General features: G+C 44.0%; 1 protein-coding gene across 2 annotated transcripts; it reads right to left on the bottom strand.

Moving 5' to 3' along the window:
- Positions 1 to 498: 498 nt before the first annotated feature.
- LOC116986436 lies at positions 499 to 20,281 on the bottom strand. Of its 2 annotated transcripts, none has more exons than XM_033041974.1 (5): positions 20,104 to 20,281; positions 18,613 to 18,703; positions 16,690 to 16,854; positions 13,339 to 13,470; positions 499 to 818 (listed from the first exon to the last, which is right to left on the bottom strand). In XM_033041974.1, the coding sequence occupies exons 2-5, from the start codon at positions 18,701 to 18,703 to the stop codon at positions 682 to 684; spliced, it is 525 nt and encodes a 174-aa protein (XP_032897865.1). In that variant the 5' UTR covers positions 20,104 to 20,281; the 3' UTR covers positions 499 to 681. The 2 variants fall into 2 exon arrangements, with proteins under 2 accessions (XP_032897865.1, XP_032897866.1); XM_033041975.1 differs by lacking the exon at positions 20,104 to 20,281 and adding an exon at positions 19,948 to 20,097.
- Between the last annotated feature and the right edge of the window lie 4,140 nt (positions 20,282 to 24,421).

The following is a 24,421-nucleotide window of genomic DNA, read 5'->3' as shown; positions in this document are numbered from 1 at the left end:
TTCCGCGTAGCTCTCCAATTCTTTTACAACAAATTCCTTTTAACTTTGCAACTCTGTTTACTGCCACTGCCTTTTTAAGGAAATGCATTCCAGATCATAACTTACTGTATAATTTTGTTTTCTTTCTGCTCTGATTCTTTTGCCTGATGGTTAAATTAGGCCCTGGGTGAGCTTGGACTTGTTGCAAGCAGTGGCAGTGTTTGGTCAGCAACATAATTAGTGCAGAGCCATACCCAAAGCTTGATCTCCACACTGATGGTAAGTGTACAGTTAGAGCATTCCTTTAGATAACTATAAATGCTGAGTTCAATTTACAGCCAGTGCTTTAGTTGGGCTTGGGTAAGCATAAGGTAAACCAGTAGTCGCTCTTCAGAGCTCACCTTCCTGTGTCTGTGGAAACAAAAGTACAGCTTCCTTACCAATGGACTGTTTAATTCCACCCTTTTCATGCAGTGAATTATGCTGGTGATATTTCTCAAGCATGCTTGTGCCACAGAATTTAAGAAGAGCAACCTTTATTACAAGTTGCATTATTACAGCAATGACATTTTAATTAATAAAAGCTGCCGAAGGCACGTGTGCTTATTTTACATTTCATTTAGACACTGGGAGGATTAAAATAGGCCATTTAAAGTAGTTCCATTGGCGATTGTTGGAATCTCGGGCTTCGGTCTTAAACGATTACTTAATCCACTCATTCTTCTCATAATCCCATTTGGAGGCAATTCCCTCAATAGGGTTCATGCGCATATCCAGCATTCTTTTGATTTGTTTTCGTTGCCACTCCTCACTGAAGGTGTGTGGTTGGGAGGGATAAACTGAAACAAATAGGAAAGCCACAATTAGGTCAGAGCAAGAATTGCACTGCTTTTACTCAGCATACCACCCCCGTCAGCCACTGGAGAGAAGAAAGAGCTACTGGTCCAGGAGGCACTGTTAGATGAGTCATTGAAAGTTTGGACATAAAATAAGAGGATAGATTTGTGAAAAGGGCTGCAGCGGCTATGGGTCTGATGGTAATGGCGGAGCATGCTAATATGTGTGCTGGGGTAGGAGTTGCAGATTCAAGAATGGATTGGATGCTGTAAGGGAGTTTCAGGCTAGGGAGGTGATTTTGATGTGCTAGGAGATGGAAGTGTCGGTCTGTAACATGATCTGATGGTTTGGGTGGGTGGGCAGGGGGAGAAAACAGAAATTATTTGTAGCAGAGCAGATGAAATTCAGCAACATTTAGTTTAGACATACAACATGGAAACAAGCCCTTCGGCCCACTGAATCCGCGCTGACAAACGATCGCCCGTACACTAGTTCCGACTTACACACTAGGGATAATTTACAGAAGCAATTAACCTAAATACCTACACGGCTTTGGAATGTGGGAGAAAACCGGAGCACCCGGAGAAAATTCACGCGGTTACAACTCCGTACAGACAGCACCTGTATTCAAGATCGAACCTGAGTCTCTGGTGCTGTAAGACAGCAACTCTACCACTATGCCACCCAACACCCATTTTAATGGTGGAGGGGCTGAGGAGTGAAATAAATGACTAGGTGATAAAACTGGATTAATCTGAATAGATACAGCCTTATTTGTCAAGTATTTCCTGCTTTGCTTTTTTTTAATTTCCAACTGGTGTGATATTTTGCTTTTGTCATGATGGTTAGGACTCGTTTGAGCCAAACATGTCCTCTATCACCTTGGGTATTGTTCAATAGGGTGATTTCACGAAAGGTCACTGGGTCATAGGTCTTCACGCACGGAGCCGCAAAATCCAACTGGGGTACATACGTCACTTTCGGTACATGTTATTGATGCTAGAAATGCGTACTTTCAAACCTGTCAAAAACCGCGAAAACGGTTAGTTTTTGCGCTGTAAATAACTCTGCAAGTCGGAGTGACCGTGAGACACAGCTATCCTACTTTAGAGTTCCAAAGATTAAGAAAAATGAAGGTAAATAGAAGAGAGAGCTGAAGGGAAAATAACAGCGGAAGTTGTTGGCCGTGCAGATATAAAGATAGAAAATATCGGGAATTATCGCGTTTGCTCACTGCATTTCATCAAAACATCAATAATGTCTTAGTTTTGATGAAATGCAGTGAGCAAACGCGATAATTCCCGATATTTTCTATCTTTATATCTGCACGGCCAACAACTTCCGCTGTTATTTTCCCTTCAGCTCTCTCTTCTCTTTACCTTCATTTTTCTTAATCTTTGGAACTCTAAAGTAGGATAACTGTGTCTCACGGTCACCCCGACTTGCAGAGTTATTTACAGCGCAAAAACTAACCGTTTTCGCGGTTTTTGACGGGTTTGAAAGTACGCGTTTCTAGCATCAATAACATGTACCGGAAGTGACGTATGTACCCCAGTTGGATTTTGCGGCTCCGTGCGTGAAGACCTATGACCCAGTGACCTTTCGTGAAATCACCCTATAGATTTGCTTTGTTGTAATTATTGGAGCAGTCTAGCAGTTGTAATGTGCAGCTGTGAATTATCCCATGGGACATTAGGAAAACAAGGAGACTATTGCAAGATCTGAACTTATGACACTGAAAACCTGAGTCAAAAGACATTGGAAACTACTTTTAATACCCTGCGCATGCCGAGTTAGACATTGCTCTACTACTCTGAATATTCTCAGCATCTGTGGAAATATAGAACATAGGTACATGAGTAGGCCATTCGGCCCTTCGAACCAGCACCGCCATTCAATATGATCATCCAAAATCAGTACCCCGTTCCGGCTTTTTCCCCTATATCCCTTGATTCCCTGAGCCTTAAGAGCTAAATCTAACTCTCTTTTGAAAGCATCCAGTGTATTGGCCTCCACTGCCTTCTGTGGCAGAGAATTCCACAGATTCACAATGTGGAGAGTGACAATTTTCCACAACAGCTACAAGAGTGCACCGGGTGGCGCCAGCAATGGCTGCTTCGCCAACAGTCTGTTCCTTCCTTCTTTGTGTTTTAATAGTATGTAATAAATGTATGTTTTTAGCATTCTTTAGCATGTTTTATGTCGGTGGTGGGGGGGGGGGGGGGGGGGGGGGGATTGGGGGAAACTTTTTCTAATCTCTTACCTCGACGGAGATGCGATTTTTTTCCATATCGTATCTCCGTCTGCACTGCGGCCTAACATCAAGGAGATGGCAGCCTTTGCTGGAAATTTTTGACATCGCGGAGCGCGATCCCTTTGCCAGGGATCGGCCTTGGAGCTCCAACCGTGGGTGCTTACGGACTTAACATCACGGAGCTCGCGGTCTCTTGTCAGAGACCGACTTCGGAAACTCCAAGCCACAGGTGCTTCGACCGCCCGACGCGGGAGCTTCGTCTGCCCAGACCGCGGGAGAATAAAGATGAAGCAGATTGGACTTTTTTGCCTACCATCACAGTGAGGAATCTGCTGTGGTGGCTGTTTATGTTGACTTATGTTGTTGTGACGTTGCTTTTTTTTCCGTATGGCTGTATGGTAATGCACATATCACTGTACCTTAATTGGTACGTGACAATAACAGACCTTTTAAACCTTTGAAGAGTGAGAAAACATGCCAGTTTGAAGTTGCAAAAGACGGAGGGCTGGAGAGGCAAAATAATCCTGGTGATAGGTGTTGTCGAAGAAAAGGAAACAAATGCTTGAAAATCTGCCAGAAGTGTAAATTAGTACATGAACAAGGAGCAGAAAATAAAAATCCTACTCCTTTACAATTTAAAGCACACCTATTTTGTCACTAACACTTATGATTTAAATTAATGTTAATTGATTCTCCCTCCACAATTTCTGCCTGACCCAAATATCTCCAGCACTTTCTGTTTTCAATGTTTAAGAAGGAACTGCAGATGCTGGAGAGTCTGAAGAAGGGTTTCTCCCGAAACATTGCCTATTTCCTTCGCTCCATAGATGCTGCTGCACCCGCTGAGTTTCTCCAGCACGTTTGTCTATCTTCTGTATTCAGTGATTGCTGTTTTTTTTGGTTTGACACAATGGTGCTGGACACAATAAATATAATTGGGAGAGTAATGATGCCATAGCCTTGTCCTTGAGTAATAAGAACTCCAGTACTGACAATTAGCAAGAAAGATCTAGCCTTTGTGAATGCCCTATCAATTCCCAGTTCCTCGCCTCAAGCTCGTAAAAACAAGAGTGAGAATCAGTTAACAATATGAAAGGTTTTAGCCAGTCACACAGTAAGTGTTTGGATCTGGAAGTGAAGATGGTTGAGAGCCTCAGTTCCTTCGTGATAATATCACCAACAACTTGACCTGGTCCAACCATATTGATGCTGTGGTCTAGAAAGCACACCAATGCTCTTGTCCTCAGAAGACTAAGGACATTTGGCATGTCCCCAATGACTTACCGATTTCTAAAGAGCACCACAGAAAGCCACCCGTTGTGAGGCATCACAGTGTGGACAAGTGTTCTGACCAAGACTACAAGAAACTAGTGTGGATACAACCCAATTCATCACGCAAATTGGCCTTCCCCAACACTTCACACTGCCATAAACAGCCAACATAATTGCACATCCTCTCCCTGGTCATTTCCTCATCCCCCATCGGGCATTAGGCACAAATGCTTGAAAGGACATACCACCCAGATCAAAGAACAGCTTCGTCCCTGCTGTTAAGACTATTGAATAATAGTAAGATTAAACGAGAACTTACCAGTTTGAAGTTTGATCTTTATTTTATGAGGAGGAACGTTGAGGGACTACGTGAAGAACCCCGCCTACGGCGCATGCGTGTCATTCTTCAAAGCAGCGGTGTGAGGTCACAGATAGAAAATAATGACCTAAGATAGTAAGATTATTAAAGAGATACCAGTTTAAGATATGACCATATAAGGGTGGGAGCGGAGGGCACGTAGTCCCTCAACGTTCCTCCTCATAAAATAAAGATCAAACTTCAAACTGGTAAGTTCTCGTTTAATCTTACTATTTTACTTCGGAGTCACGTGAGTGACTTCGTGAAGACTTCAAAGCTCTGTGACCTCATGCCGTGGAACGAGTCCAATTTTCACAACTGCCTTGGTAGTTTGGGAGAAATTGTTACTGGTATTTAAAAAAAAAACACAATGATACCAACATTTTTAAGCAAAAATTGTAAATAATATTGATTAAATCAATTTATAAACCTTATAAGCTTCAGGTGTAAATTAAATAGAACTCAAAATTTTTCCCCGAAAACGTTTCTTCTTTCCTAACTGGTTTGTTGTAATATGTGCGAAACGTTTTCTCTGATGACCATCCTGCAGTTCTGAGGATATTGTCCATCGGTACCTCCAGGCGATTAGCTGCTGATGTAGATGCAGCCCTGGTGGAGTGAGATTTGAATACATTAGTGTCCACTCCTGCCTGAACTAAGCAATATCTCAGCCACCGTGAAATGGTCTGAGTCGAGACTTTATGGTATGGCTTCTTATGGCTAATTAAAAGAGCCTTTTCATTGCCTCTGATAGCCTTCGTTCTGTCCATATATAACATGATGTGTTTTACTACACAGAGACGTTCATCCTGTGGATAGGCTATGAACTCTATCACCTGACCCGCTGATCCTGGTCTATTGTGCTTAATAAGGCCCTGGATCATGAAAATCAGCCTTCCTGTCGCCTCCGTCAAGTTATCCAATCTTAACTTCTGTAATGACTGGACCCTTTGCGCTGTGACCAGCGCCATAAGCATAACCATTTTCATAGTTAGATAGTTTAGCGGTAATGCCGTAGCCGGTGACCAATTCCGTAACATTTTTTAGGACTACGCTTACATCCCAGATTTGGCTATATCTAGCCCTTGGTGGGTTAGTGTTAAAGATGCCTCGTAGCAGTTTTATTACTAGAGGATGTGAGCCGACACCCTGTCTTTCTGTGCCTTCCCATAAATAACTGGACAAGGCACTCTCTGTGCTGCTGTGATCATGTCCACAGTTCTATCAGATAAACCCATATGCCGAAATGGTTCCTTCAGAGTCTACAACCCAATAAATTTAGATAATTATGACAAGGATGGCTGTCCCCAGTCACCGGATGCACCAGCAACTGAGGACTATGTTTTAAAGTAATATATGGTGTAAGCACCAAATCCTGCAGCACCGAGAACCATGGTTGGGTAGGCCAATCAGGTACTATGAGAATCCCAGATGCCGAGTCTAGCTGAATTTTCCGTAGTACCCGATTGATGAGGCAGAAAGGAGGAAATGCATAAATGAACCATTTCCCCCCAGTGCAAAGAGAATGCATCTGTAGCTTCTGCCTCAGGATCTGGTTCCCATGATATATACCTAGGTAACTGATGATTTAACCTGGATGCAAAAAGATCAATATCCGGCCTTCCGTACTTTGCTGTGATATCAGCAAATATCTTTCTGTCTAACATCCATTCCGTATTTTCATTAAATTTTCGTGACCTGGCGTCTGCCACTGAATTAAGTATCCCTGGTAGATACGTAGCCGATAACCAAATATTCCTTTGGATACACCATTCCCAAATATGGTTTGCCAATTCATCACAGGATATTGATATATTTCCACCCATATGATTTATATATGCCACCACCGTGGTATTGTCTATCTGCAATCTAACATGCTGGTTAATCATTCCCGAGCAATAAGATTTTAAACCATAAAAAGCACTCAACATTTCTAAGTAATTTATACCCTTTGTGGTAAGTAGGTTAGTTTCCTGTATATTCCATCTCCCTCCAGAGCTCGAGATGGTATCCGTTGCTCCCCAACCCAGTGCACTGGCATCTGTTTGTAATACCACAGATGGGTTTGGAATAACTATTGGGTTGGAGCTATATATAACATTTTGTTCCCACCATTGTAGTTCTTTTATAGCTCTAATTGTTAGCTCCCCGTAAATTTTGGTAATGCAATCGTCCAAATTGAATGGCAGGAAACGTGGCTATAATTTTCCCAATAATCCTGGCTACCCGTCTAATGGATGGTTTAACGGTATTAATAAGCTCTGTGCAATCCTTTTGGAACTCAGTGGCTTTCCCTATAGGTAAAGTCACTAACATATCAAGTGTGTTAATAGTGAACCCCAAGTAATCAATATTAGTTGCAGGTGTTAATCTTGACTTAATTGGATGGATAATGAATCCCAGCTGTTCCATCAATTTTCTTGTGGCAACCACTGCTCTACTAGCCAATTCATAAGTTTTCCCCACAATCAAGATATCCATTTTAAAATGAGCATATTGTACAAACTTATTAAGTGTTGATAAATCAATAATTATCCGGCAACCCCCATCTTTCTTATGTCTAATGAATATATTTGAGACAAATTCCTGTTGTTCATGTTTGGTTTTTTCAATTACTCCTTTCGTGAACAACCTTTGTATTTCAATTTTTGCTTTAGCTCTGTCTAATTTGGTAAGCATATAAGTTCTGTCCGGTGTATGTTGTACTGGAGGTTCTTGTATGTGTATAAACTCTATAAGATATCCCTTAATACTGCTAAGGATATACCTATCCACAGTTAACTTACACCATGCTTCCAAATGAAATTGCAACCTCCCTCCAAGTTCTGTGCTCCTTATTAATTTTTGAGGCACAGACCCACCTACCTCCATGGTTATCGGTGGTGTTACTTTCTTGGTCTTAACCGAGGTTGCGGAGGGCCTTGAGGTTGAAAGTGGGGTAAATGTTGAAGTGGAGGCTTCCGCATTTTCCATTGTGGGCGTCCCGGGCCAACCCCTAAAAAAGGACGCTGTTGCTGGTTTCCTCTGGCCTCTCTCCAATTTTTCGTACTATACATACTAGTACTTGCTTTTTTAGTCGTCCCATAAGGATGATACCGTTTTCCGACATATCCTTTGGTCGCTTTTATTAGGCCCAACGTTTTGGCCTCTTCCTCCAAATCTTTGACCTGTTTTGATAGGTCACCCCCAAACAACAAATTTTGAGGTTTTATGGCTTTCTGTTTGCACAGGATTGCAAATTTTGGGTCTAACGTTGGCTGAATAGCCCCTTTCCTGATGTTGTTCAGTTCAAATTGAACATTGCAAAACAGTGCTAAATCGTCTTTCATGTCATTGGACATATCCACATTTTCCAGCGTACGGGCCAAAGCTGTTATACCCGCCGAGAGTCCTTTACTAGCATTCTGTATTTTTATATCCAGACTCCGAATATCCTGCCCCACGTGTCTCCAAATGCTTCGGTTCACCTTGGGTACATTCAGAGCCGCACAATTTCGCGGAGGTAAATGTCTTGCCCATACCTCAGCTAAGGTATCAGTTTTGAGGTGATGGGTCGTCATATAATCAATGCTGGCCGCCATCCTGGCCTCTAGGTCTGTTCCAGTTTCTTCTTGCTGGAAATATGTGTGCACCATGTCCAGCAACTGTGTTCCCTCATCCTCCATATGGGAACGTGGCTCTGACTCTTGTTCAGAGTCCGAGTCAGGCAGCCCTTGAACACCCTCTTCAGATGAGGATGATATGTCCAGCAGCCTTTTCTGGCCATGCTCTGAGGGACTTACACCTGTATGTGTGCGGCTTTTATCCAATTTCTGGAGCCTAACACTATGGAGATGTTCCTCCCACAACCGCTCCAGCCGACTTTCGTGCTCTCCCGCACTAGTCGCTCGCGGGTGTTTCTTTTTAGCCCACCGCTCCTGCCGACTTTCGTGCCCTCGGGCACTAGTCGCACGCGGTTTAAATCGCAACTCGTCGCCATGCCTACCGGCTCTGGTTGCTCCCGGCCGCTGCAAACGCCGTTTTTCGCCGTCCCGGTACTCCTCCAAACAGATAGATGACGGCCCCACATGCTGCAGCCACTCGTACTGTTTTCCGAGCTCTGCAGATGCGATCGCTGCCGGCTGCTCTATGCCCTGCAGCTGGTCATCATCACTGCTATACAAGTAAGTATTTACCGGCGATTTTTCGGGCTCACTTTCCCAGCGGTTCGTTTTGCGGTTCGCCTTCCCGCCCGGTCTAGAATTAGTTTTTCCCGGCGCGCGGTTTGAATCTGGCACAGCTGGCTCAACGCAAACTGCCTGTGCCGTCGGCTGCTGCTGCTGGTCCCCGGCACCTTTACCGCCGACATCCTGCAGCTTCTTCACAGCCTTTCTGCGTCCTCTATCCATTCCTAAAAAACGGTGAAAATGCAGAATCACTTACCTGCCGTCGACCGGCTTGTTAACTCTCCCGTTCAAGGGGACGTTCTCCCCAGGTCCGACACGTTCAATGCGTGTATGCGATATGACACGCATGCGCCGTAGGCGGGGTTCTTCACGAAGTCACTCACGTGACTCCGAAGTAAAATCTCCCATAAGGTAAAGATGATCTCCCAATTTACCTCGTTGCAGCCTTGCACCATTTTTTCAAAACTGCGCTTTCTCTGTAGCTGTATTCTGTGCTATGTTGTAATCATATTAGAATTTGTCTGAATAGCTTGCAAAAAAAATGTTACTGTATTTCAGTGTACATGACAATCATAAACTAATACCAAAAAAGACTAATGAATCAATTGTTCCACAGGCTGCATGTGTACACATCAGTAAATGTTCTAATAATGGCAATTGCCAACAAAATGTCCGACTGCCAAATTCTGTGGGATTGGAAACTCGGATCAAGTATTACATGAAGGACACTCGGTTGGAATGTGATGATGTCTGGGCAGCAGGCCATTGACAACTACTGGCAGTTTTCCGTACGTATGGCAACACCCGTAGGAAATGTATTGGAGGTCATATACATATTTTTTAACCTCTTATTCCAACCCTGGTCTTACCACTGAGGTGAGTGGTCCAGGTACACGTTGAAGGTGACCCTTTAGTTTTACAGCAGCCTCGGCCTCTATAGCATGGTCTCAATCAGTGGAATCAGTCGCCAGCCTTCATTTAAATGGTGGTATTAGAGCGACCATTTGGTGATTTAAAAAAAAATGTTTATCAATGGATTCTCTAGTTTAGTTGAGTGTTTAGTTTAGACATACAACGGGGAAACAGGTCCTTCGGCCCACCGGGTCCACGCCGGAGTGGGGGAGGAAACCGAAGATCTCGGAGAAAACCCACGCAGGTCACGGGGCGAACGTACAAACTCTGTACAGACAGCACCCGTAGTCGGGATCGAACCCGGGTCTCCAGCACTGCATTCGCTGTAAGGCAGCAACTCTACCGCTGCGCCACCGTTAAAAAAATAAGAATCTAATTTTTTTTTAATTAATTAAAAAGAAAATACAGCTGCTTCCAAAAGTGTATCAGGGCAGTGTGTGGACTGCGCCGATGTCCAATGCTGCTGGTGCATTGAGCACTGATACAAGAGGAACACCAATAAATGCTTGTTAACATCTATAGCCTACCTCATCTTCAGCAGTACATAGCCTAAGCAGTTAGAACATTTCAGAATCATAGTTTATGCACAGACATAGGGTAAGCCTTGAGCATGTGACAGATATGGGGGAAAATAATGGAACATACCCAACTGATTAATTACAAGTATTTTTGAAAGTATCAAAAATAAGGGCCGTCATTAGACAGAGTTAACCTGATGCACTGCACTACTCTTGCTTCTGCCGGCAATCTCTTAATTTTACAAGCAGTTAATAAACAATGGCAGCCTGATTATTGTAAAAGTGAAATGGCCAATGGTAACAAATGAAGACACAGTGGGTGGAGCAATATAGGCAGCAGGATTGGTAAAAGATCATAACAACATGGGAGAGAAACACTTGCAAAAGATAGTAGTCTGTAGAAAATCAGAAATAACATTATCACCAGCCAGTGTCTCGAGACAGTGCTGCTGTACTGTGTAACAAATAGAGGGGCAAAAAACAAAATGCTAGAAACTTAGCAGGTCAAGCTGCATCTGTAGACAGAAACACAGTTAACGTTGCGGACCTAAGAACCTTTGTCAGAATGGAGGAAATTTTGGTTGACAGCCAGGAGAATATTGGAAGACAAAGTCTGGTGGGAAAATCATAGAGAGGGGTTTAGAATGAGGTGCATTTGGTGAGGGAAGGAGATGTGATGTTACGTGAAACAGTGTTCATGATGTAAATAGTTTTGGAAGCTCAGCTCAGAATTAAACAATGCTATGTCACCAAGCAGCTGGGTTCTGCCTCAATCAACGGGAGTGGTCTAGAGTTGCTGGAGAAGCAAAAGGAGTTTGTGACACAGACCCAAAATATAAATGATTTTGTTTTTCCCAAATGTTAGCTGGAGAAACTCTCTTTATCCAGTATTGGTCATTGGCAAGCTATTTCATGATTAAGAAGAAATGGAGGGGTAGAAGGATTCTGCATATAAACAGGTCCCGTGGTCCACCGAGTCTGTGCCAACTGTAAATTATTCATTTACACTAATCCCATTTTATTCCTCGTACATTCCCCTTAGCTCACGCAGATTCTACAAGCACATTACAGGCCATTTAGTGCGACCAAGTAACCTGCCTATCCGCATGTCTTTGGGGTGCAGGAACAAACCAGAGCATCCAAGGGAAACCCACGCAGTCTCAGGAAGAATGTGATGTGTCTGCATCCATATGGAAACTGTTACTGCTCTTGACACTGTTGGCAGGGGACACGATTCACTTGAGAATTAGCCCAGAGACAAAGGTAGATTCCTCAAGGACTGCATATGTGTTAGTTCAGAAGGTCAATCCATTGAAGGATTAACCTCCTGCACTAGCACACATGTAGTCCTTGTTATAGTATGCTTAACCCTTGCATTACAGACACCCTGAGATTATAGCATAACCTATAATGTAAGGGTTAAGCAGGCTCAACTAAAATTGAGTCAGCTTAAAATTGAATAAAATTGACTGTCAGCTAACAGCCAGATGCATGCTTTTTCAACTAAATTAACAGCACCACATGTCAAACGTGTAGTCTCGCTTAGAAAAATGATTAGATGTTTGTGAAAATACTTGGGTTAACTTGGAAGAACCAGTAAATCACGAGATAAACTTTTACCTTCTTGGAGACACCCGTGACTGGCTCAGCTCCTGGTGCGACAAATAACAGTCAACTATTGTTCTTAGATGGGGTAGTAGCTCAGGCTTTTATGTCTAAAAATGCCTGTTACACACGAGCTCGCAGGTCTTCACCTCGGGCAGAGCTTCCAGAGTATAGCCTGAGTACACAGGTTCCTCAAGGGTCTTCCCAACAAGCTTTGATGTTACAGCCTTTAAATGCTGAAGGATGTGTGAGATTCAGTGTATATTTGCCACTTTCTGCTGCTATTTATATTGTGGTTCATTTGTGTTTTTATAGTTGCTTTACGAGAAATTGTATTGCCATTCTATTGCTAACTTCTCATTGTTGCTTTAATAAATGTTTGTGCTTTAAATTTTATATTGTCGGAGTTCTTCCATCATTGATCTGAATCCTTGAAACCTACTAATTTCTGCTTCTGTCCTATAACTTTTGTTATATTCGATCAAGTAATTTAAGTGTATTCCTGTTGTACGGTAGAAACAATACTGCAATCTCTTTTTAGACATCGAGATTATACCATTAGCAATGACAAAACAATCAGATCACTTTTGATGTTGAAAGGGAAAACTGCCACATTGCCTTCAAATAAGATCATAGAATCATTTGCAGTCACCAAGAAGCCTCCTTGATTCACAGGCAGCTTGGACATTGCAATACAGCAGCCCCGATTTTGTGCTGAAATGGGGCTTCAACTCACAACCTTCAATCTCATCTGAGAGTGACCAGCTGCTGAGTTATAATGTGGTAAAAAGGAACTGCAGGTGCAGGTTTATACCAAAGATAGACACAAAATGCTGGAGTAACTCAGGTCAGACCAAGCCACACATCCAGAGAAAATGGATAGGTGATGTTTCAGGTCAGGACCATTCTTTAGAATGAAGAAGGGTCACGACCCAAAACGTCACCAATGCATTTTGTCCAGAAATGCTGCCTGACCTGCTGAGTTACTCCAACATTATGTCTATCTTTGCTGAAAATTATAAACTGTTTATGAGCAGGATACAGGATAAACTGGTAAATGCCAATAGCTGGTGCCATTATATTGAGAAAAAAATGTTTGAATTGAGAGAAGATAAGCTACAAATGCCTTGTTCTTTTGTGCAGCCTATACATAAGTTTTACAGTCAAGAGGTTGTTATTTATGAAGGGCCTTCACAGCAGCCTAGGATGAACTGAAGGGAAACTGGAAACAAAAAACACTCAATCCCAAACTACTGGCAGTTCTGAAGCCCCAGTTGACAGCAGTCAGTGCTGCACCTAGCCTAGTGTTTGACTGAACCTGTCACTAAATAAGAGATCTAATCAGTAACAAGGGTTCCTCAATTCCAATAATCTCTCCACCTTGTCATTTACAAAGTGTGACGATGGAAAAGGGATAAGGGCAGAAAGGGGGCTCACCGTTGGCTATCTGCCACCACACAATCAGGCCAGTGAATCCGATGAAAATTAACACACCGCCCATCACAGTCTTCCACTCGTTGTTTTTTCTGGACATCTCTGTGTAGCTCTGGTGGAAAGCTACACGGTACACTAGATTAAAGAAAACATGGGATCAATCCACAAGGAGACAGAAAACATTCACTAAAACATACCCCACAACAAATGAAATGGTCAGAAATTCATTGTTTTAGAGGAAAAAAATCATTTTCTGAGTTATAGAGAACTGTGGTGATTTAGGGGCTGTTGTAGGTCTTAAGTTATGGAAAGTTCAGGACAGTTCAGTTCAAATTATGGAAAGTTCAGGACAGTTTCAACATTCCCTATTGGGCCTCTCTGTTGTCTACTGTGGTCCCGGGTGAGAGCAGGATTTTTCCTTCTCATGAGAAATCTGCATTATTTAGCAAGACAATTTCTACCTTTTTCCTTCCCTAGGAATGACAGTGATGCTACCCACAGACCCAATGGGTCATGTGATTACACAAGTGTCTACAACTGTGTTATAAACAGCTTAGCTTGCCTTTGGATATGCTATTGAATGCAGCTTAAAACGATTGGCTCCAGCGTCCAAGCTTTCCTGGGCTTTTAACAAATAATCCAGGGATGTTGCAAATCTGGATCCCAATAAGCATTATGAACATGTACCCAAGAAATGAACTTTGATTCACCCCAGGTTGGACACTGCTTTACTGCACAAAGTGACCAGAATAACGCAGGGATCAAGTGATGGATTCTCTTCCCTTTTTGGGATTGGGGCACACAACTATGCTGACCATAGTCATAGTCATACAACATGGAATCAGGACCTTCAGCCCAGCTCATTCATACTGACCTTGATGCCCCATCCAAGCTATTCCCATTTGAAGGTGCCTGGTCCATATCCCTCTAAACCTTTCATATCCATGTGCCTGTGCAAATGTTTTCTAAATGTTATTCTACTTCCCCAACTACTTAATCCAGTGGTTAATTCCATAAATCCACCACCCTCTGTGTGAAAACGTTTACCCTCGGGTTTCTATTAAATCTTTCTCCTCTCACCTTAAACCTAGGTCTTCCCCACCCTGGGGTAAAAAAAAACTCTGTGCATTTGCCTTAAGTATTCCTTTCATTATTCTCTACGTCTCTAGAGGATCGCTCCTCAGCCTCCTATGCTCCAAGGAATTAAATCCTCACAGTAAAGTAAGAGGACATTGCCCATCTCCTGCAGCTCCACAAACATTAAAAAAATATATACATATCTTGGGATTTTCCTTAATCTTATTTGGCAGAGATATATCATTTACCTCCCGCCCCCCTGTCTGGATTACTTTCTTAAATATGCTCCTGATTTCCTTATACTCCTCCAGGAAACACGGGATCCCAGTTCCCTATGCCTCACCCATGCCTCCTCCTTTTTCCTGACCAGAGCCCTAATCTCTCTCATCGACAGTTCCTTAATGCTACTTGCCATGCCCTTCACTCTAACAGCAACATGCATACCTTGAACTCTCACTATCCCACTTTCCAAATGTACCTTTGCCCACAAACAACCTACTTCTATCAACTTTTGCAAGTTCCGGTCTCATACCAAAGTTGACCTTGCCCCAATTCAGAACATTCACTTGTAGACCAGCCCTATCGTTATCCATAACTATTTTAAAGGTAATAGAACCATGGTCATTGAATCCCAAAGTGTTCATCCACTGAAGTGTTAGTCACTTGTCCCACCCAGTTCACTAACTGCAAGTCAAGCTTTGCCCTCTTCCTTATAGGGCATTCTCTAGATTGCCCAAGGAAACATTCCTGAACCCATTTGACATATTCCACCCAATCGAAGTCATCGGTACTATGGCATTCCAAGTCTATATTGGGAAAGTTAAATTCCATACAATGACAACACTATATTCACTCAGCTGACTGCAATCTCCTGGCATATTAGTTGCTCAATTTTCCGATTACTATTTGGGGACCTGAAGTACACTCCCAGCAATGTGAATATCCCCTTTTTGGTTCTTAGCTCCATCCACAGCCTCAGTGGATGAACCCTCAGTAATATCATCTCAGTCCACTGCCGTGATGTTCTCCTTATTAAATAATGCAACTCACCTTCCTTTTTAACCTTCAACTCTTTCTCGCCTATAACACCTGTACACAGCTGCCAGTTCTGCCCCTTCTTTAGCCAGGTTTCTGTAATGGTTATAATGACCCAGCCGCACGTACCCATCTACACTCCGAGTTCACCTGACTTATCTGTCAGGCCCCTAGCATTGAAAGAGGTACAATTTAATCCTACATCTTTTCTTGCTCCGTACTGTGCTCCTGCTCATCGTTTCTACTAAACTTGCTACCACTGACTTCTGTATCAATTTCCTGCCCCACCTGCCTCACTACTGCATTGGATCCTATCCCTTGCGAATCTACTTAAATCCTGCCGAGTGGCACCATAAAACCTGCCCACCAGGATATTGGTCCACATCCAGATCGGGTGCAACCCACACCTCTGCACCAGAAGTGATGTCAATGATCTAAATGTCTGCCCCTTGCACCAAGACCTCAGCCACACAATCTTCCTATTCCTATGCTCACTCGCACATGGCACTGGGAGTAATCTGGAGATTACTACCCTCGAGGACCCTGCTGTTCAACCTTTTATCGAACTCCCAATATTCACTCTGCAGGATCTTATCCTTTTTCCGACCAATGCCATTTGTGCCAAAGCGCACAATGACTTCCGGCTGCTCGCCCTCCCCCCTTGAGAATGCTCCGCAGCTGTTCAGAGACATCCTGGACCCTGACACAGAGAGGCAACACACCACCACGGAGACCTGCATGCAGCCACAGGATCCCTTGTCTCTCCTAAACTATCAAGTTTAAAACTTTAATCAAGTTTCCTGACACCATAGCCCTGCCTGACTTCTCCCTTCCATGCTGTGCCTCAGGCCTGACTGCGACTGCTCTCCTCTAAATGGTCATCTCCCCTTGTACTTGTTTTAGAGGAGATTCTTGCATTCTCTGCCTATTCCCTTTACCCTTCCTGGTGATTACCCATCTACTGTCTGCCTGTCGGAATAAGGGTCACAATATGAAACGTCACGTATTCATATCCTCCAGAGATGCTGCCTGCCTCGCTGAGTTGCTCCAGCACTGTGTCCTACACGAGATTTCAGCATCTGCAGTTTATTACGTCTCTACTTTCTGCCTGTTAGCTATAGCTCAGTGGGGGCACCTGGTTTAAACACTGGCTTCAAGTAATGCAAACTATTCAGTTACTCAGCATCATTATCCAGTCAATGTGAAGAAATGTCAATGGCCAACTGGCTCAGGTTCTCTTACATGCGACCTTCTCCTCGTTGGTCAAATTTGTCCACGCACTCTTCTCCTTTTCTTTCAGTGTCGTCTGCTCGGTATTCAGCTCCTTAACATAGGGAATATCCGGGAGTGGTGTATCCTTCCGATCACTGTACATCGGTAGTGACATGTCCTCCGGCTTAACAATCTCTGGATAAAAGTGTGCAGAGCCATTAGCAAATCATGTGCACAGTGTGTCCCACCCTATACCTGACCGTCTATAATGGGTCCTTTATTTCCTGTACCTCCGCTCTCTTCTGGTGGACAGTCTGTGTGTTCCTTCCAATCAGTCTCCCTAACACTTCCCTCCATAGCCCCATACATGGTAAATACAGAAGGAGCCTGCAGTGATGGACTGCAAACCTATGTTGCTGTTGGATCAGACATATTCCTTTAAAGAAATAATTCTATTAAGATGATAGATTATTGACCAAACACATTAACTGTTTCTCTGTCATAGATGCTCACTCACTGCGGAACATTTCCAGTATTTTAAGTTTCAGATGTCCAAAATTCACCTTTTTTTTGGTACATTGAAATTATTTTGGAGTTGTATCAATATTTAGAATAGCATTAAATAATGGAGAAAGTCAGTGGGTGAAGCAGCACCTATGAAAGCAAATTGGCATTTGACAATGTCCTGATGCAAGTCTCCGCCAAAAACGTCAACTATGCCTTTCGCTTCACAGATGCTGCTTGGCTCTCTGAGTTCTTTCAGCAATTTCTATTGGCTCCAGATTCCAACATCTCAGATGCCTCCTCTTAGAACAGCATAGCTGATGCCTTATTTTGCATCCACTGTCCTGCAACTGCCCTCAATTATTAAATGGGGCAGCATTGAAAGATATTCAGTAGCTGAGTTGTGATATCCTTTCCTGCCACCCTGTTACCAATGTCATCCTATTTTCCTGTAGAAACATCCCTCACTGGGCTCAAACATAAAAGTAGAACGTAGATTTGAATTCCAAACATATTCTGGAATACATCTGCTTCAATCAGACACATTGGAAGGGACTAAAATCAAATCCACCACACTCCCAGCTGATCACCAGACAGTATTCAGCACTCATTAGCCCCAGTCACAGCATGAACTGTGGCACTGGCTAGCAGCCATCACTTGCAGTAAGTGGGGTATCCTGCTCTTCTCTGGCACCAGTGTTTCTACCGTTCAGTCACTCTGGTCAATATATTATCTGAAGGGTTGGAGGAGTTAATTATACCAGTAGGGTCTGCTTCAGGTAATACCCTGTGTTCTCATAGGATTGTTTCATACCTCATGCCTCCTTCTCGGTTGTCCCTTATTCCATACCTAGCAGGCAATGTCTTGCTTAATTCTTCACATGTCAACCCAGAATTCAGTTGCCAGCCATCTATTTAATCCTGCACTGCATCAGAACATTGACCAAGCCAGTTTTCATCTAAGACCTATCAGGAGTCCCTGGTTGGTGACCAAAGGAGGATCTTCATCCAGATTTAATGATGTGCGCTTCATCTGGTCAGCTATGCCTCCTGTGGGTCCATCAACTTTTACTTTGTGATTTTATTTTGAGTGCAGTGAATGAATTGAGAGACTATTTAAGTTAACATTAACTCTTGTGAAACATCTCGAATTCCTTACAGATCTGACTTCTTTCTTCAAAGATGATAGGAAGCAGAAGCATGTTTCACAACCCATTAATTTCACCATTATTGAGCTCACTTTTATGGAATTCATTGAACTTTATTCTTCTTTTCGCAATAGGGGGATTTGAATCTCATCACTTTAGGTCATTAGTGCAGGCTTTTGCATTACCTGTCCACTATCTAATTGTTTCTCTTAGACCACGTTATTGATTATGTGCAGATCTGGTCATGTGACAGTGGCTGGGAATCAGTGGTGATTTGGATGCAAGACGGCTAGATGCTTACCATGTCCATGAACCGTTCGAACAGCGGCAGCAGATAAAAGATTTCGAGCTCTCAGGAGGTTAGCTCCTCGAAACACAGAAAAACACAACATCTGCAATCAAACAACACACAATTCAGTCTGAAGGGTCTCAACCCGAAACATCACTCATTCCTTCTTTCCAGAGAAGCTGGCTGGCCCGTTGAGTTACTCCAGAGGTTTGTGTCTATCTTCGGTGTAAACCAGCATATGCAGTTTCTTCCTACACAACATACAATTCATTGTGTTTCATATGAAAACCTCAGAAGCAAGGCGCAATGGAAAACATTTAAACATGGACGGTGGGTGGATAAATCTTCCAAACATGAAGTTTGTTTTTCTCCCTACTTTATGAATGTTGGACGTTGCTCAATCACATTGTGCCATGGGACAAAGGGAGTTTCAGGACCTGTGTATGCAGTATGCTTGCATATTATGGAAAGACAGCATGTTTAAGAAGGAACTGTGGATGCTGGAAAATCGAAGGGAGACGAAAATGCTGGAGAAACTCAGCGGGTGAGGCAGCATCAACCTGCTGCGTTTCTGCATCATTTTTGTCTACCAAGGAAAGTCAGCAATCCGAATTGCTGGCAAGCATTTTATCAATATCTCATGAAAATTGAATTTCACTGTGCATAACCCGTGCCCTGGGTTTAGGAGCAGGGAGCTCCAGCTGGGCCAAGAGACCAATATAGTGCAGAAAGATGTGTTGGAATGCCTTGGCCATTGTGTTTCGGTGTCACTGACAACTCGCCCTGAATCACCTTCCCATTCCCCACGTGTCATGAATATCAACAGGGAAGTGAAAGGTTGCCAGTGTTAAAACGCATATGGCCCTGTCTTGTGCCAACACAGCCGTGCGAGGAAGTAACGTTGGTACATGATGAGACAGTCATTCCCCATGTGACAAACGATAAAGCGGCTCCCGCCGATTGCGAACTCGCCGTATACTGGCAGCTGCTGCGAGTCGAGCCTATCTTGTAAGAGTGCAGCAACTTCCTGTTCTTCCACAGAGGCCCGATCTAAGGCACAGTCGCAGCTGTGGCACAGCGCACACCCTCCCTGCCCGTGTACCCCGGCTCACCTCTCCTCCGTTCTCACCCTCCATCCCCTCTCTCCAAACCCGGTTATTTCCTGCAGCCACCACTTTTTCCTCTTTTCTCTCTCCCCCGACTCCCACCTCTCGCTCACCCCCAGTCTCCCTCCCACTGTTCCCTCCATGCGATTCCCGCCTACCGTCCTTGTCTCTGTGCCACTCGGGGCTTATTTTAAACAGGTAATAAAGCATGAGAGGGGGGGAGGGGTGTGTCCGACCTGACCTCTAGCCGGGCTGGGCCGGGCAGGGCAGGGGAGCCCCGGGATCGGAGCCCTGCGGCGCCCAGCTCAGTCCAGATGGGTTCTCGCTCCCGGCGCCGCCAGCCCGCTGCCCCGGGGTTGAGCGGCGCCGGTTGTGAGCCGGGTTGTCTGCGCCTTACCGTGCCTGTTCGTCGCTCGGTGCAGCAGCAACTTGCGGGCGGGGCCAGTGCCGACTCACCGCGGCATCATGGGAGCCACCGATCCAAACTTTCTCAAACTTCTACAAACTTTATTTTCCGGGCCGCCGCCCCCGCGGCTAGACTGGCGCGGTGTTTTTAACGGCGATGTGGGCGAGCGGGGTGGGGTTCCCGGTTTGCACCCCTCCCCACTCCCCAAGGGGGCTGGCGTTGGCCGCTGGCCGAGGGCGGAGCGCGGACTGTGGGGCGGAACCGGGGCCCCGGGCGCTCCATCGCTCTCTCTCGGTGATCGGATGGCTGAAAAATCTCACATGAAACATCACCCATTCCTTCTCTCCAGAGATGCTGTCTGTCCCGCTGAGTTATTCCAGCATTTTGTCTCTATTCTCTCGTCCACTTCCAGCTTATCAGCGATTTGCCGGAATCGTCCACAGAGCAGTTTTGCGGAAATGTTCTGTTGTAATCATCGTGGCACCCGGTTTGCACAACACTGACGATAAAAGATAGACACAAAATGCTGGAGTAACTCAGCGGGGACAAGCAGCATCTCTGGAGAGAATGAATATGTGATGTTACCCGAAATGTCACAGATTCCTTCTTTCCAGAGATGCTTCCTGTCCCGCTGAGTTACTCCAGCATTTTGTGTCTATCTTCGGTTTAAACCAGAATCTGCAGTTCCTTCCTACACACTGATGATATAAGATTGAATAATGTTGGAAAACGAGAAGAACGCCCATATAAATAAAGAAACAAAAACATTGTGAACACTCAATGGTGTCCGGTGCATTTGTGGAAAGAGAAAGTTTAAAGACCCCGCATCACTCCTGAAACTTAACCCATGGATGCCAGTATTTTCTGGTCAAGCCTAACGCTGAGCGATAAACACTGTTTAGGAGACCAAGGGGAACTATTCGTGCTTCATGATGGTGCCACTGGTTCCTTTGCATCTAAGAGGGCCGATTGTTCGAGTATCGTTTTCATCAATGTCGCATTTGCCAAAATGCTTCTCGGGAGCCGGCTACACTGAGCGTTGTCCTCAGAAGGAACACTATAACTCAGTACTTACTTCCCGTTGAAACTAACCTTGCGAGGAACCCACTAAGGTGTAGATAGAACCGGGCCAGTTGTTTCAGAAGGGATGTGTTGTTTCTGGAGATCCAAAATCTGTCACCAGATCCGTTGCAAATTAATCCTGAATATTTTTTCTATTTTGTATTAACGGTATGTGATGATATAAATTCACCATGTGTTGATTCCCCAACCTCTGCTGTCTGCTGGGTTAGACTGCGTGAGACAAGAGCAATGTCACTGATCACAGCCCCCCCCCCCCCCGTCCATGACTCAGGATATATCAAGCCTTTCAAATCATTGGCATTCTATCCTCAAGATCTGAACCTCCTCTTCCAAATACTTGCTGTTACGAAGATTATTTTAATACAAGAAACAAAGCAGATTTCTGTCCAGTTGATTTATGGGCTTCTGGATCATTGATAGTTTTTTTTATAACATCCAGAGTCTAACGGGCAGCTGGTTAGTCCTCATTTTCCATCCACTTCTTTGAGCTGATCCAAACTTGAGCCTTAATTTAAAGTTGATCTACCCCTTTCATCCATCATAGAGCACTGTTTCCAAGTCTACAGCCCATAATTCTACAATGCCCAACTTTGTGATTAAATCATTAGTTGGAAAGGCATTAATTTAGATATCAAGCCTGTGAGACTTTAGTGTTGAACTCTGAACTCTGAGTACCCTCACCCCACTGCTCCATCCTTGGGAGATGTGCATTCTACCAACAAGCATAAGGTCTGGATTTCCTTACAGAGTCGTACAGTACAGAAATGGATCATTTCAGACCAATTAGTTTCTGATGATGTATAGGAAAGAACTGCAGATGCTGGTCTAAATCAAAGATAGACACAAAATGCTGGAGTAACTCAGCGGGACTGGCAGCATCCCTGGAGAGAAGGAATGAGTGACGTTTCGGGTCTAGACCCTTCTGTCTGAAGAAGGTACTTGACCCGAAACGTCACCCATTCCTTCTCTCCAGAGATGCCATCTGCCCCGCTGAGTTACTCAGGCATTTTGTGTCTAGTTTCTGATGATTATGATCCTTATCTATGCTAATCCTATTTGCTTAATGAAGTCCATTTCAACCACATTAACTGCATTGCCCTCAATATATTTTGTTACCATTTAAAAACATGCAAGTGGTCAGACTGAATCTCACCCTAACAAAGAATAGCTCTGTTTAATCCCAACGTTTTAAAGTGCATCTCAGTCCTATCCCTCAGATTTTTTTTTTGCACTGACACTGGCCTGTGATTACTCATCTTATCCCTGCGGCTCTTCTTGAATAATAGAACCACATTTTCTGTCCTCCAGTCATCTGGTCCATCACCTGTGGCCTTTGAAGATTTAAACATCTCTCAGTGTTCATAATCTCCTCCCTTGCCTACTTTAGCAGCCTGAAGTCCATCTCATTGGGCTCTACAGAATTAGCCAACATTAATGGTAACATTCCAGACTTTTTGCTGTTTTATAGTCAGAATGTTGTACCATACAGAAATGGACCTTTCAGCCAACCACATCTATCCCAACATTTTACCAATCTACTGTAATCCTATTTACCCCCATTAGGACTGCATCTTTTGATTCTTTGCCTATGTAATTGCCTGTCTAAATGTCCCCTCCGTTAAAGCTCGGGCTCTACACTCTGATTCCTTCAAGAACCTATTTTAAATTTTCATATTTAACCAAGACTTTAGTCTCTCTAAAATCATTTTTTTCTGGTGTCAATCATTGTTTTATACAAAGAACAATAAACCATTTACTACATTAAAGACTGTGCAAGTTTTATCATTTATGTTTAGGTTTACATCCCATGAGCAGCAGGAATATACCTCCTGAAATTAATCATAAATGCAAACATGTTATTGAGAGATCTTAATTCATGCGGCAGGATCCACCCAAACCAAACAACATATTTATGTGTATGTACTGCTCAAATTTTCTGATTCTCAATGTAGAAACATAGAAAATAGGTGCAGGAGTAGGCCATTCAGCCCTTCGAGCCTGCATCGCCATTCAATATGATCATGGCTGATCATCCAACTCAGTATCCTGTACCTGCCTTCTCTCCATGCCCCCTGATCCCTTTAGCCACAAGGGCCACATCCAACTCCTTCTTAAATATAGCCAATGAACTGGCCTCAACTACCTTCTGTGGCAGAGAATTCCAGAGATTCACCACTCTCTGGGTAAAAAATGTTTTTCTCATCTCGGTCCTAAAAGATTTCCCCTTTATCCTTAAACTGTGACCCCTTGTTCTGGACTTCCCCAACATCGGGGACAATCTTCCTGCATCTAGCCTGTCCAACCCCTTAAGAATTTTGTAAGTTTCTATAAGATCCTCTCTCAATCTTCTAAATTCTAGCGAGTACAAGCCGAGTCTATCCAGTCTTTCTTCATATGAAAGTCCTGACATCCCAGGAATCAGTCTGGTGAACCTTCTCTGTACTCCCTCTATGGCAAGAATGTCTTTCCTCAGATTAGGAGACCAAAACTGTACGCAATACTCCAGATGTGGTCTCACCAAGACCCTGTACAACTGCAGTAGAACCTCCCTGCTCCTATACTCAAATCCTTTTGCAATGAATGCTAACGTACCATTCGCTTTCTTCACTGCCTGCTGCACCTGCATGCCTACTTTCAATGACTGGTGTACCATGACACCCAGGTCTCGTTGCATCTCCCCTTTTCCTAATCGGCCACCATTCAGATAATAGTCTTATTTCCTGTTTTGATTTGATTTGATTGAATTTATTGTCATTGCACTTTTCAGTGCAACGAAATGGTTTAGCCTGCAGTCATAACATAGAATAAATAACAAACACTCAACACAGTTTAAAGTCCCAAAGTCATTGTCTCTTCCCTCCTAGCTCTCCCTCTGCGCTGAGGCAATCCAAACCTCCGATGTTGCGACCCCGCCGGGTGATGGTAAGTAAGTCCCGCGGCTGAATCCGTGCTCCGCAAACGGGCTGGTTCAAACTCCGCGGCCCGGGGCGGTCGAAGCTGCCGAAGCTGCCGTCCTCCAGTCCAGCGGGGGGAATCGGAAGGAAAGGTCGCATCCCCCCCGAGGGAAGATTCAAAAAACATGTTACACCCACCCCCCCACACATACACAACTAAATAAACCGAAATAAACTGTAAAAACGGGACAAGAGAAAACAAAAAACAGAAAGGACAAACGGACTGCAGGCGAGCCGCAGCTGCAAGGCAGCGCCGCCACTTCCGGTTATCC

This window comes from Amblyraja radiata, chromosome 23 (assembly GCF_010909765.2).
Source record: "Amblyraja radiata isolate CabotCenter1 chromosome 23, sAmbRad1.1.pri, whole genome shotgun sequence".
Taxonomy (NCBI): domain Eukaryota; kingdom Metazoa; phylum Chordata; class Chondrichthyes; order Rajiformes; family Rajidae; genus Amblyraja; species Amblyraja radiata.
Note: the sequence above shows the minus strand (reverse complement) of the source record. Positions and strands in the feature narration are given on the sequence as shown.